We start from the raw sequence: 13,969 nt of genomic DNA on the forward strand, positions 1-13,969 counted from the left end.
AACTGACAGCATTTTAGCAAAATGAAATCGTATTACAATCTGTTCATATACACCCCCAGGAAGAACCTGACACTATCTATCTATCTATCTATCTATATATATATATATATATATATATATATATATACACACACACACACACACACACAGTGGGGAGAGCAATTATTTGATAACCTGCAAAATCGGCAGTGTTTCCTACTTATAAAGCATGTAGAGGTCTGTAATTGTTTATCATAGGTACACTTCAACTGTGAGAGACGAAATCTAAAACAAAAATCCAGAAAATCACATTGTATGATTTTTTTATTAATTCGCATTTTATTGCATGACAGAAGTATTTGATCACCTACCAACCAGTAAGAATTCCAGCTCTCACAGACCTGTTAGTTTCTCTTTAAGAAGCCCTCCTGTTCTCCACTCATTACCTGTATTAACTGCACCTGTTTGAACTTGTTACCTGTATAAAAGACACCTGTCCACACACTTAATCAAACAGACTCCAACCTCTCCACAATGGCCAAGACCATAGAGCTGTTTAAGGACATCAGGGATACAATTGTAGACCTGCACAAGGCTTGGATGGGCTACAGGACAATAGGCAAGCAGCTTGGTGAGAAGGCAACAACTGTTGGCGCAATTACTAGAAAATGGAAGAAGGTCAAGTTGACGGTCAATCACCTTTGGTCTGGGGCTCCATGCAAGATCTCACCTCGTGGGGCATCAATAATCATGAGGAAGGTGAGGGATCAGCCCAGAACTACACGGCAGGACCTGGTCAATGACCTGAAGAGAGCTGGGACCATAGTCTCAAAGAAAACCATTAGTAACACACTACGCCGTCATGGATTAAAAACCTGCAGCGCACGCAAGGTCCCCCTGCACAAGCCAGTGCATGTCTAGGCCCGTCTGAAGTTTGCCAATGACCATTTGGATGATCCAGAGGAGGAATGGGAGAAGGTCATGTGGTCTGATGAGACAAAAATAGAGCCTTTTGGTCTAAACTCCACTCGCCGTGTTTGGAGGAAGAAGAAGGATGAGTACAACCCCAAGAACACCATCCCAAACGTGAAGCATGGAGGTGGAAACATCATTCTTTGGGGATGCTTTTCTGCAAAGGGGACAGGCCGACTGCACCGTATTGAGGGGAGGATGGAGGGGCCATGTATTGCGAGATCTTGGCCAACAAACTCCTTCCCTCAGAAAGAGCTTTGAAGATGGGTCGTGGCTCGGTCTTCCAGCATGACAACGACGCGAAACACACAGCCAGGGCAACTAAGGAGTGGCTCCATAAGAAGCATCTGAAGGTCCTGGAGTGGCCTAGCCAGTCTCCAGACCTGAACACAATAGAAAATCTTTGGAGGGAGCTGAAAGTCCGTATTGCCCAGCGACCGCCCCGAAACCTGAAGGATCTGGAGAAGGTCTGTATGAAGGAGTGGGCCAAAATCCCTGCTGCAGTGTGTGCAAACCTGGTCAAGAACTACAGGAAACATATGATCTCTGTAATTGCAAACAAAGGTTTCTGTACCAAATATTAAGTTCTGCTTTTCTGATGTATCAAATACTTATGTCATGCAATAAAATGCTAATTAATTACTTAAAAATCATACAATGTGATTTTCTGGATTTTTGTTTTAGATTCCATCTTTCACAGTTGAAGTGTACCTATGATAAAAAATTACAGACCTCTACATGCTTTGTAAGTATTAAAACCTGCAAAATTGGCAGCGTATCAAATACTTGTTCTCCCCAATGTGTGTGCGCACACACATCCAGTCAGAGCAACAATAGGCCTTTATACAAACAAGCCATTTGCCACATGGGCCTGCCATCATTCACTTTTAACCTTACTGTGTGTCTGCAACAGCACAACTTTAGATCATTAGAACATTTATTTGCCAAAATTCAAAACAATACACCTGAATGTATTTTTGTAAATATGTAAACACCACAGGAGTCCTCTTACATTTGGGAACTTTACAGTCCTACTTATCAAACAACCATGAAAAAGTAGGTGCTCTCTCCCTCAGTTATGCACATCAACAAGCTCAACAACTAATGCTAGCCAGAGCAAGATGAGCTAAAATCTAACGAAGGAACATTAGACAAATGCTCTCAAACTTTTTCAGCTAGTTGGCTGTCAAAATTGCACTGATAAACGATGGGCAATGGTAGCCTCCTCATCCTTCTGCAGCTTCCCTGCCAATGCATGCTTGCCCATCGAAGCTGGCAAAAGCTGGCAAAAGTTGGCCAGCTTGCAACTTCCAGACAAATGAGAAAACACCTCACTCTGACCATTTTGCAATGGGAAGTAATAGTTGTACATTTCGATTGGGAAATGCTTAATGCTTGTGTTTTTGTATTCTTATGATTGGGACCTACTGACTTATATCAGAGTTTATGGACTGCTTATCCTTTAACATCATGCTGTGTATGACTGTCTTTCCATCGGCCCTATGCAGTGGAGAAGTGGTACCTGGAGAAGTATACTATAATTTTGCCAAAAGGTTCCCAAACTCCCCATCCAGCAAAGGAAAGGCACCCTGTGTGAAAGATCCTGTGTTTTCCTATAGATATTTCAGATTTTCACTCTCAAAATCGTGATGGTCTAAGTCCACAACAACGCTTAAACCATATAAAATCTGATTGGGTGGGCTTGTCAGGCCCAGGCCCATCCATGTCTATGCCCCTGATGCAAACAGCGCGTGATGACAACTGCACATCACAAATGGTCTACTAGCCAACACTTGGGACTAAACTTTTTAAATACCTGGTTTGCATACCCATTGTTGCCTTACTTAGCATTTACTGGTAGATATAAATGTCTTTCCTACCCTACTAGCTACCGATGTTATTCTTCTCTGAGCTGCTCCAAGCCAAAACCAGTTGAGAGCTGCACACTCTTGCTGCTTGCAGATGATATTCCGCTGAACTAAGACATCTGTGCGGCACGAATGTGAATATATTTCACATGCTTTGCGATTGTGTAGGCTACTTTGTGCATGATCTCTCTGATCTCTCTATTGTACTACATTTCGTGCATACAACAGAAGGGATTAAGAAGTGAGTATACACAATGCCCACTGAAAACAAAAGTGGGTATACGGTTTATACCTGGGTATACCCTCCACCAATGGCTCTTTGTGTTTTACAAAAAGTGCATTCTCCTACATGAGTGCGCTGGTATTACAGTTGCTGTCCTTTCAGAAATCACAAACTTGTCACACACTGAAGGCCTATAGGTTCACCACTGCGCAAACATGTCTATAATAGATAAAGACTGTTAAGATAATGTTTCAAGAAAGGAGTGTATATATTTGGCCCGGCAAAGTGGTTTTATCCGCTGATTGAATGGAAGCTGATAAGAGTTTTTTTTACTCCGCTGGTCTGGTGAAGAAATGATGAATGCTCACTGTCAAGACCAAGTTCAAATGTATCCGAAACCGAGACACTCAATATGTGGCCTCGAGACGGGAGTACTACAACACTGATCTATTGTGTATGGTGGCAGGACCTCATATGTCTGCAGCAGGCGGCATGGACAGATATCCCTCTCTGTTTCATCAAGCTCTCAGGAGAACAATAGCTGTTTATCACCCAGGTTCCTGAGGCCTTTCATACGGATCACCCCTCCGCCTGGGTAAGAGACAGAACAAGAGCCCACCCGCGGCCCCACTGGCCCACAATCACACACACTATCAGAGGTAGAAGCACAGAGGTGGTTAGGGTCAGTCAGTGGCATGCCTGACGGACGGGGCCCACAAGTCAACAGCTTGCGATATGGATCTTAGCAGGAGATAGCGGGCAGCATGGGGTGAGGCGGCCTGCATCCGAGGGATAGCCTACATTTATTTCACAGCATTATTATTATTCATCTATTATCTACGGCTACGTTCTGTGGCCTTCATACCATACAAGTTACTACAATGCATTTATTGAATATGCAAAAGCAATACAGTATGTTTCTTATGTCTGTATTTCAAAAAAACTATTTTACCCACAACCAAATGAGTTTGCCCTACACACACACACACAGTCTTGTACAACTAACTTTGTGGGGACAGTCCCATTCAAAATCCTATTTCCCTAACCTAACCTTTACCCTAGCTCCTAACCCCCCCTAGAAATAGCATGTGGGGACTAACAAAATGTCCCCAGTTGGTCAAATTTTTGTTTGACCAAATCTGGTCCCCACAAGTATAGTTAAACATGTCCACTCACTCAGTCAGTCACACACACACACACACACACACACACACACACACACACACACGTGTTATTCCTGGACTGTCTCTGTGGGAACCAGCAGTAGATTAATTAAGCTGTTCCATTATCGCTGTGGTATTAACACAAAGGCAACACTACGGGAGATACAGGCAGGAGGCAGGCGGCAATAATACTCACTTAATAATACCCATTTAAGGGAGACCTGAGGGAGATTAAACAGTTTGGCAAAGAAGGAAAAATGCCACCTTAGTTAAGCCAAAATCCTGGCATGTGAGGTTTACACTTGATTTATTAGCTGGAGGGGCTGTGGTGGCAGTGAAGCTATACACCTTACCTCTTAGCCACACAGTAACATAAAACAACAAATTTAAGCCAGACGTAATTATTGAGACCTATGAAAATCTATATAAATGAGTTATTATTTTGAATTCTATTTTTGCTTAATTTGGTCTCTTGGTTAAGAACCTCTTCCTGAAATGTCCACTCTGATTTGAGCTATTCTATGACTGGGCAGAGAACTAATAAACTGAACGTAGCCTCATAAAAAGAAAGTTGGCAGACTCACATGTACACACATACACAGTAGGGGGTTTGAGGCTTGACTGTAATAAGTGGTCCTTTGGGGGTCACGAGGTGATGTGGGCAACAATAATAAAGCTGTTATACTCCGTTTCAGGAGCTCTCTACAAGCAAAGAAAAGAAAAAGCACAACAATGGGCGGAATGAGAAAGCCTTTCAAGCCAGCGGAAACCAGCAGGGCTGTTCATAACACAGACAGAGTACAGAGCACAGGATGGCCCTTTTATTATGATGCGGACAGAAGCGGAAATAGTCAAGCAACAGAAGGGTTTGATGGCAAAGCAAAAATGTTATCATAACATTGTTTCACTATACACAAAGGCCTAGCTACTGTATGACCAACATGGGATCACAGGGTTAAATGGCAGAGCAATATAAATAGAATGTCACATTTTTCTATTTATGTTGTGAAATCATAAAACTAAAATCAAACTTTGTCACATGTGCCTAACACAACAAGTGTAGGCCTTAACATGAAATTCTTACTACACCACTCCTACAATGCATAAACATCTCAGTACTGACCCAACTTCCATAATGTATGGGTAGTTAAGTTTAGCATCTGTGTCCATTACCAAAGCACCAAAGATCCTTAGAAAGACTGAAAGAAAACAGAAAGAAAACATAGCATATCCTCATGACATCCTTCTACGAGGTTAGAACTAGACTGTTCTATGGGTGGACACAAATCCTCTTCCATGCCACTGTCCATTTGCCAGTATTGAGGATTACAACATATCCTGTACAGTACAATTACTGAGTGCACCACTCTGGATCTCCACTTGGACATGTCAGTCTGATTCATGTTGTTTTTCCGTTCACACCACACTACAAAACAAAAGGAAACATCCCTCCTTGATGAGTGGTGTCAGAGGGCTCCCTCTCAGCTCTGTCCTTATGAGATAAGACTAGAGAAAGACGGCTCACACTGAGGTTAATCAAATGGCCGATGGGTATCAGGGTGTCATTTGGGACCTGAGCTCTGGTCAAAAGTAGTGCACTACAAGAGGGAATATGGTGCTACTTGGGAGGCAGTCTGCATTTTTCAGGAGTAAGAGGAACTTGCCACTTGACACTGATAAAAACACCAGTTTTATGTTTCCCCGATAATAGATAAGGTCAGAATTTAGAGAGTACGCTGATCCAAGATCTGTGCTCATGGGCAACCTCTACCTAAACTACCAGCATCTTTGAGTTCAATATAAAGGGTCTCCTATCACGACCTAAACAATTCACAATAAAGGCTTCCCTTTTATAATCTCCATCCACTCAAACAGAGGGAAATGAAATGTTCATAGACTCCCTGAGCCAAAAGATATGAGCCAAGATGGATGCTAGCTGTTCAATAGTGGCCCTCCGCCATCTCTTAGCTCAGAGACACACACAATGAGAATACTTATTATTGTTTCCTACTGTTATTGTGGAGTTGTCTAAACATAAATTGTATTTTATCAGGACGTGCTAAACTGTCAGAGGTCAATGATAAATCTGATGTTTAACGGTTATGTCAGGTTCTAGGAATTGAAATGAACTCAGTACAACACGTTTTGGTCACAGACTACATCCATACAGTAGCCTACATACATACACCACACTATCAAAAGTATGTGGACACCTACTCGGCAAGCATCTAATTCCAAAATCATGGGCATTAATATGGAGTTGGTCCCCATTTTGCTGCTATAACATCCTCCACTCTTCTGGGAAGGCTTTCCACTAGATGTTGAAACATTGCTGCAGGGACTTACTTCCATTCAGCCACAAGAGCATTAGTGAGGTTGGCACTGATGTTGGGCAATTAGGCCTGGCTTGCAGTCGGCGTTCCAATTCATCCCAAACATGTTCCATAGGGTTGAGGTCAAGGCTCTGTGCAGGACAGTGAAGTTCTTTCACACCGATCTCGACAAACCATTTCTGTATGGACCTCGCTTTGTGCACAGGGGCATTGTCATGTTGAAACAGGGAAGGTCCTTCCCCAAACTGTTGCCACAAAGTTGGAAGCACAGAATCGTCTAGAATGTCTTTGTATGCTGTAGCATTAAGCTCTCTCTTCACTGGAACTAAAGGGCTAACCCCAGGCTATTATTCCTCCTTCACCAAAATTTACAATTGGAACTATGCATTGGGGCAGGTCGCGTTCTCCTGGCATCTGCCAAATCCAGATTTGTCTGTCTGACTTCCAGATGGGGAAGAGTGATTCATCATTCCAGAGAATGCGTTTCCACTGCTCTACAGTCCAATGGTGGCGAGCTTTACACTACTCCAGCCGACGCTTGGCATTGCGCATTTTGAGCTTAGGCTTGTGTGCGTGCGGCTGCTCGGCCATGGAAACCCATTTCATGATGCTCCCAACGAACAGTTATTGTGTTGACGTTGCTTCCAGAGGCAGTTTGGAAGTCAGTAGTGAGTGTTGCAACCGAGGACAGGCAATTTTTACACACTACGCGCTTCAGCAGTCCTGCTCCATGAGCTTGTGAGGCTTATCACTTTGCAGCTGAAAAAAGTGTAAACTGTACTTATTTTCCTTCATAGTTTGTTTGCCTAAGCATGACCATCATCCATATACCACATTTTTACCAAACTTAGCTTTTTTGTGTGAACAATTGGATCTTACCTCTGGGGATAGTTACCCCTCATTCATTCATTCATACATACATACTGCAGTGTCAAAGTCAATATTGTCACAAGTGAAATGTGTGGTTCATTATTTTTTTAATAAAGATTTTGTATTTTTAAACAACAACAAAGAGTAACTTATTTGAATTATAAATTAGGATGTTTAATGTAGCGGAAATGTTTTGGCCTTTTGTTGTCTACTAGTTTTGACGTCCACACCCAGTTTGGGAAAGATTGACATATTCCAAACACGACACTCTATGAAGAATTTACGGCGAATATGTTAGGCATAATTGCATATACTTTACATGGAAACAGTGTACCTTATTGTAAATAGGAAACAGGCCTGTCAATTCAACTTCCGAAGCACTATGATACTCTTTGTTTTATGTCAAACTTTAGCATGAAAAGGTTGCTATTCCAGTGAGTGAGTGGTGTCATGTTGCCAAGTTTCAACTATCTGATCTCGCTAAAAGCTCATCCCTTTTCTCTCTTTCTCTCACTCATTTGGTAGACAAGCATTCATATACGACCGTTTGAGACCTTACCTGTGTGTAACTTATGAAATGTAAATAAACAGAAGTATTTCCCCCCTCTTCTTTCTATCCCAGGCCAGGGAAGGGACTCCGGAAACAGCTCCAATGTCCCGCCCTCATCCAATGACGCCCGTTTGTCTTTTTTCACGGGTGGGAGGCAGTGCAACTGGGTTCATTTCGGCTCAAACCAAGGTGGAATCACAATATGCAAAGGTAATTCAAGATCCAAGATGGCAGCCATACTGCTCAGTTTCTATACGAGGCGGATATCGTTCTTGATGATGTCACGCTTTGGTTGTTACACGTTATTATATGGGAGTTCGTGGGAGGATACATTATTTCGCAAACATTATTGTGTGGGAAGTAGCACTGTGATTCTACGCTTGTCAACAGTAACATTGTAACAATCATTGTCTATGCTAATGTAGCCTACGGAAAGTATCCTAAATTAAAACTTTAAATTGAAGTCGATGCAAACATGGAAAACAAAACAGTCAAGGAGAGCGTGCATCGTTTTAAACATTTTTTTTCCAATTAAATATATTTCAAGAAATGTTCTAACATATAGATTTAGTCTAGATTTGAAACAGGCGGCAGCTCGTCTAGCGGTTAGGGGCGTTGGGCCAATAATCTGAAGGTCGCTGTTTCGAATCAGAATCATCTTTATTGGCCAAGTAGGCTACATTTACACATAGACTACTCCGAATGTTACTTGGTGGTATGGTGCTGCTAGTGATAGACAACATTTAGAGATAGAATACAGGCAACTGAGTTTAAACAAAGTTTACATATATTTGGTGAAAAATACTTAACCCTCATTGCTCATGTAAATCGCTCTGGATAATAGCGTCTGCTAAATGACGTAAATGAAAATGTGTATATGCTTAATTATGCCCTGAACCCACCAGAAGAAAAAACAACATTTGTAATGGTCCAGTGAGTCCAGTTTTAGCCTGCAATCAACATACTGTCACAGCATTAGGCAATTCTAATTGCTCTGGTTGGGGCCATTACATAGGCTACATTTGTAATGCAACTAACATTACACCTGTTTATGGTCCAGTGAGTCCAGTCTGTAGCCTGGAAACTGCATACTGTCGACAGCAGTAGGCAATCCTAACTGCTATGTCTAGGGCCCTTACATAGGCTATGTGGTGTTTTTGTTTTTTATTAGGCTATTATTACAATGTTCCAATATTAAAAATAAAAAAATCAATAACATCGAATGTCATACTAAATTATGCAGTTCTGTCTAGAACCAGAGTCATATACAGTAGCCCATGGGTCTGGCTATGGGTATAACCAATTAATTGTATGTTCTTAAATTCGACTAAATTGGAAATAAGAGCCCAGCAATTATGTTTGCTTCAAAGTCATATAATTTAGTTAATGTGAAGGCTATTCCAGTCATGAGCAACTTGGTTAGAATATGTTTTATTACAGCCTAGGGTCTTACAAGTCCTCTGCGTTTGTTCCCAACCCTATATTCAACCGACTAACTGTTCTCACACGCACGCACGCACAAAATGCGGTCTCCTGGCTTTGTTCATTCTCATCCAACATCCCTGCCTCCTCATTGGTCCTGAGAGGATGCGGTGACTTCTGATTGGGTGAAAGTTTTTCCTCTGGCTTTAGCACTTGTGGAGTCACCCCCACCCCACTCAAAACATATAATTGGTCAAGCCGCTCTGAGTCCAGTTGTTTTTACAGTCAGTAACATACTGACTAAAACGACAGCCTGTTGTAGACTATTTGTAGCAAGAGTGATGTAAGGAGTCTCAAACAAATCGACGTTGTCTGAATCTGTCTGAAGCTCAGCTATTACAAAGCGCAGCATCCACATAAAGACGCGTTGTTCACGCACAGAGGAGGACACAAATTATAACAAATATCCATTAAAAAATAGCGAAGATGGTGTCCGCTGGACTGGAGATCCTTGGGCTGGGGCTGTGCGTCATTGGCTCGCTCCTGGTGATGGTGGTGTGCGGGCTGCCCATGTGGAAGGTAACGGCGTTCATCGAGGCCAACATTGTGGTGGCTCAGACCATCTGGGATGGGCTCTGGATGTCTTGTGTGGTGCAGAGCACTGGCCAGATGCAGTGCAAGGTGCACGACTCGGTCCTTGCGCTCGGCCACGACCTGCAGGCGGCGCGAGCCCTCACCGTCATCTCGTGTGTGTTTGGCGTACTGGGGCTGATGGTGGTGATCGCCGGGGCGCAGTGCACCAACTGCATTAGCGCCGAGAACGTCAAAACCCGGGTGGTAAACGCCGGAGGGGTCATCTACATCACCAGTGGGTTGTTTGTGTTAGTTCCTCTCTGCTGGATGGCCAACAACATCATCTCTGACTTCTACAACCCACAGGTGCCCGCGTCCAAAAAGAGGGAAATCGGGGCCGCGCTCTACATCGGTTGGGCGGCCACGGCGCTCCTGCTGATCGGGGGCGCGCTACTCTGCTGCTCTTGTCCTTCTGACGGGAATTCGGGCTATTCGGCCAAATATTCCCCGACCAAACGGGCCACACCGAACGGGACCGGAGACTATGACAAAAGGAATTACGTGTAGCCCTGCTTCCCACCCTCGGGATGGGGTAGCTATGCTGTGCGTAAATGTGCTGTGATCTTTTGAAAAACTATTTTTTTAAACGTATTTTTTGCACCTGCAGTTTACTCTGAACTTTGAAATCAATTAAAGCATCATTTTGTTACACTGACTATAAACTAAACACAATATTGGATAACATATTCGTTCATCATTTTTGCAAACAGCAGAAAATAAACTTTTTGGAGACTATGCATATACGTCTGGATATAAAGTGATAGCCAATGACAAAAATGAGCGTCTTTGTTTTAGGTACCTGTATTTTTAAATGTCCTAGTCTATATTTTCTACGATCGCTCATAATCCCTTGCATTTTGAAATGTTTACCATTATGAAGATTATACGACTGAATATATCCACGGTTTTGTTTTACTTCAGTGTAGGCTTCAATTACTGTGATTTCGGAGTGATAGCACTCCAAACCACCTAAAAGGTTTTTGGACAGTGGATTTTTGCTTCATGGCACTGTGGGACGAGCTAAAAAAAATACATGTAGGCTCGGCCTATTTTTAAGGAAACACAACTCAGGCATCCTTATATGTGTCTATAATAGTGGAATATAATCTATTTGACAAAAATTAGGACCATAGATTTAGATGTCAAATATAGGATGTCCAGATGAAACTTTTAAAAGTTTGCAAATGTGAGTTTTATATCTGTATGTAGAAGCTGTGCTGGATGTGTTTCTTGTCGTGGATTTGTATGAATACACTGCTGTTTTACTAACTGGTTTTGTTGGTGTTTGATGTAAAGATCCATTATATATTTCATGCAATATTCTTTCCAATGTTAAACTGAGATTAAACTGATATCGTCTTAAACGTATTTGTTCTACCGTGTTTTATTTAAACAAATCGAAATGTAGTTTAATTAATATAATAAATAGGGCATCAGAACATGTAGTTTGAAAATCTTCAATATTATTTATGTCTGGGCCTGACGCCTGCGTGATGCGTTGAGTTCCCCAGCAGTAGAAAGTATTTTGGTGAACTATAGAAATCTAGATGACAATACCCATTCAGCAAGAGTGGGGCTCTGCTGTTAAACACACAATACTCCCCGACCCATCCCCCTTTCAGACAGCTCTTTCTCAATCCACCGCGCTGTTTAAAAGGCGTGCAAATTCGGATGTCTTTCCACCACTATCGCACTTTCCCGCCAATGGAGGGGTTTGATTTTGTAGGCCTGTCTGTGTGATTGTGATTGTGGGTTGTAAAATTTGCTGATTTTATCGTGACAAAACAACTTTTTTGGTGAGATGAAAAAAAGTTCTGACCTTCTCTCTTAAAATATATTCCCAACTTTCGGCATCTTTGAGTTCAAATAAAATTATTTCCTGTAATTATTGTTTTAAAATACTAGGCCTACATTATGCAAATCCTAAAATTCAGGTTTAACTTAATTAACAAAAACATCTGGCATGTAAGCTATTGGTATTCTCAGAGCTGATTATGAATGCCCCGTGTTCAAAGCTTTGGCTGGATTTTCAAAGCTTACTTATAGTTTAGCTGGCCACATAAGAGTCTTAGTGGGTCATATGCCCACTTATAACTAGAACATGTAAAGGTCATTCACCAGCTCAACTGAATCGAGGTAGATATGAGTTGGGCTGATTATATTTTGGTGAAAAAAAGACAACGACATTATTAGTAGAGATAAATGATGTCCAACAACTGCATGTAGGCTATGCAATTGACATTTTAGCCAAAAATGGCCAAGAACCACTTGATACAACTTAGTATCATCTTAGTGTGCACTTGCAGATGACCTTCCCAAACTTTCACTGTAACTTTTCGCTGAGGACAACCTAGGCATCGCATCACTCCCATAACCCCCTCTATAGGCATTCAGACTCTGATGTGTATCTGGTGTTTCTGCACAAAGAAGTGGTATGGTCTGTCGGGAATGGGCTGGGCTGTTATTTTGGGACTGTCTGGGGTGTAGAGTTGGGGGTGCACCTCTAAAATGACCCCCATTCCAAAGAGAAAAGAGGCAAACAGGACCAGCAACGTCACTCAATGGGCCCTTGCCATGGTAACGGTTTAGGACCCGCTGTTGCCTAGCGACAGGGTCTATAATATGGTGGTATGGATGAGCCTCATAAAGGCCCGGCCTGGGGACATTCCAAAGACCCACACCCAGCCAGACACAGACTCCCCGCCTGTAACCTAACGTAGCAGTCATAAAAGAAACGCCTGGAACTAGACCCCCTATATGCTGGTCTTGACGAGTAGAAAAAAAACTGTTGGGGGAGGTTCTCTTCTGCACTGTTCAACCAATCCGGTAAATGTGGTGGAGTTAAGATGGAGTGCCGCCCTGTTAATGTCCAAAAGCAGAAGTCGCGTCACAGGCTCTTTTTCTATTTCCCCTGAAAACCGGAACATCTGCATAGGCTAAGGACAGGGAGAATGGGTTTACGAAAAGACAGTAGTAATTCAGCAATGACCACAGCAACAATAACTATGTGTTATTGCGTAAGCAGTGGTGTAGAGGTGCCAGGAGAATTGGGTATACAATCATTTTACTTATTTCTTTCCTAACTGCCCCCCGGGGAAAAGAACAGGTGCCCTGTGTGAAAAAGTATATGATAAACAGTGACATCGACTACGCTCTGAATAACCTAAAATGATCAATCGCCTTTTGGTATTTCACAGTTAGCCCAGCCCAAGCTGTACTGTGCAAGTAGGCTAATTGAAACTGATAAATGAGGCTGTCAACTGAGTCAGAAATTCACCGGTTTTAGATTTCAAGACTTCCGGGAAAGCTTGCGAAACAAACCAAACAGACCAGGTCGGGGTTTAGGGTTTGAGAAGTCAATGAGAGAAGTGAAACATTATTCTTTATTTGTTCATTTTCACGAAATCTAATGGCCTTACCTGGATTCGAGACAATGTCGTAAGTAGTTGAATCTATTATTACTCAAACCTCGTGAAATTGACAAACTGACACGTTTTCATTTTCGTCAAAAACTATTTTATGTCGAAGGAGTCCCTTTGATTTGATGGCCTGCACATGCTCAATTCGGCGCGAGACAACCGGTAGACCGGATTAAGTGTTTCTATTCAAGACCGACGTCGCCATGCCATCGTCTACAATGGTCCAAATAATACTTTTGACATGTAGGCTACTTTGTAACTAGTTAACATGTAATATAGAACGTTTTTGGGAAAGCTTTTCCATCTATCAGAAGAAGGTTATCATTAGCATCACTATATTTCCTCTTTTCCTTAATTGTTTGAAACCTGGGTGTTTTACTTCATATTATGGATGTCTTTCCTTGCTTTTTAAAATGTATTTTTATTGAACCTTTATTCAACTTTCCTTGCTTCAAAGTAGCCTATAGCCAAAATCCCACCATAGAAAGGTGGAGGCAATTATTTTTATAGAGTTCCTCATGCCTTCTGTTTTATTGG

The 13,969-nt window shown here is 42.1% G+C and overlaps 2 protein-coding genes across 2 annotated transcripts in view; one reads left to right on the forward strand and one right to left on the reverse strand.

Moving 5' to 3' along the window:
* zgc:63587 (uncharacterized protein LOC393431 homolog) overlaps nt 1-8,076 on the reverse strand; it is a 49,036-nt gene extending 40,960 nt beyond the window's left edge. The window contains exon 1 of the mRNA XM_064937002.1: nt 7,968-8,076. The gene's annotated coding sequence lies outside the window, so the exon portion shown is untranslated. The remainder of the gene's footprint in view (nt 1-7,967) is intronic.
* A 1,557-nt stretch (nt 8,077-9,633) lies between these two features.
* LOC135513958 (claudin-4-like) lies at nt 9,634-11,381 on the forward strand. Its single transcript, XM_064937004.1, has one exon. The coding sequence runs from the start codon at nt 9,867-9,869 to the stop codon at nt 10,518-10,520; it is 654 nt and encodes a 217-aa protein (XP_064793076.1). The 5' UTR covers nt 9,634-9,866; the 3' UTR covers nt 10,521-11,381.
* Nucleotides 11,382-13,969: the final 2,588 nt, after the last annotated feature.

This window comes from Oncorhynchus masou, chromosome 25 (genome assembly GCF_036934945.1).
Source record: "Oncorhynchus masou masou isolate Uvic2021 chromosome 25, UVic_Omas_1.1, whole genome shotgun sequence".
Lineage (NCBI taxonomy): Eukaryota > Metazoa > Chordata > Actinopteri > Salmoniformes > Salmonidae > Oncorhynchus > Oncorhynchus masou.

What these genes read in the sequence shown, in the direction of transcription:
- LOC135513958 (XM_064937004.1), top strand. Translation starts at nt 9,867, where the DNA reads ATGGTGTCCGCTGGACTGGAGATCCTTGGGCTGGGGCTGTGCGTCATT.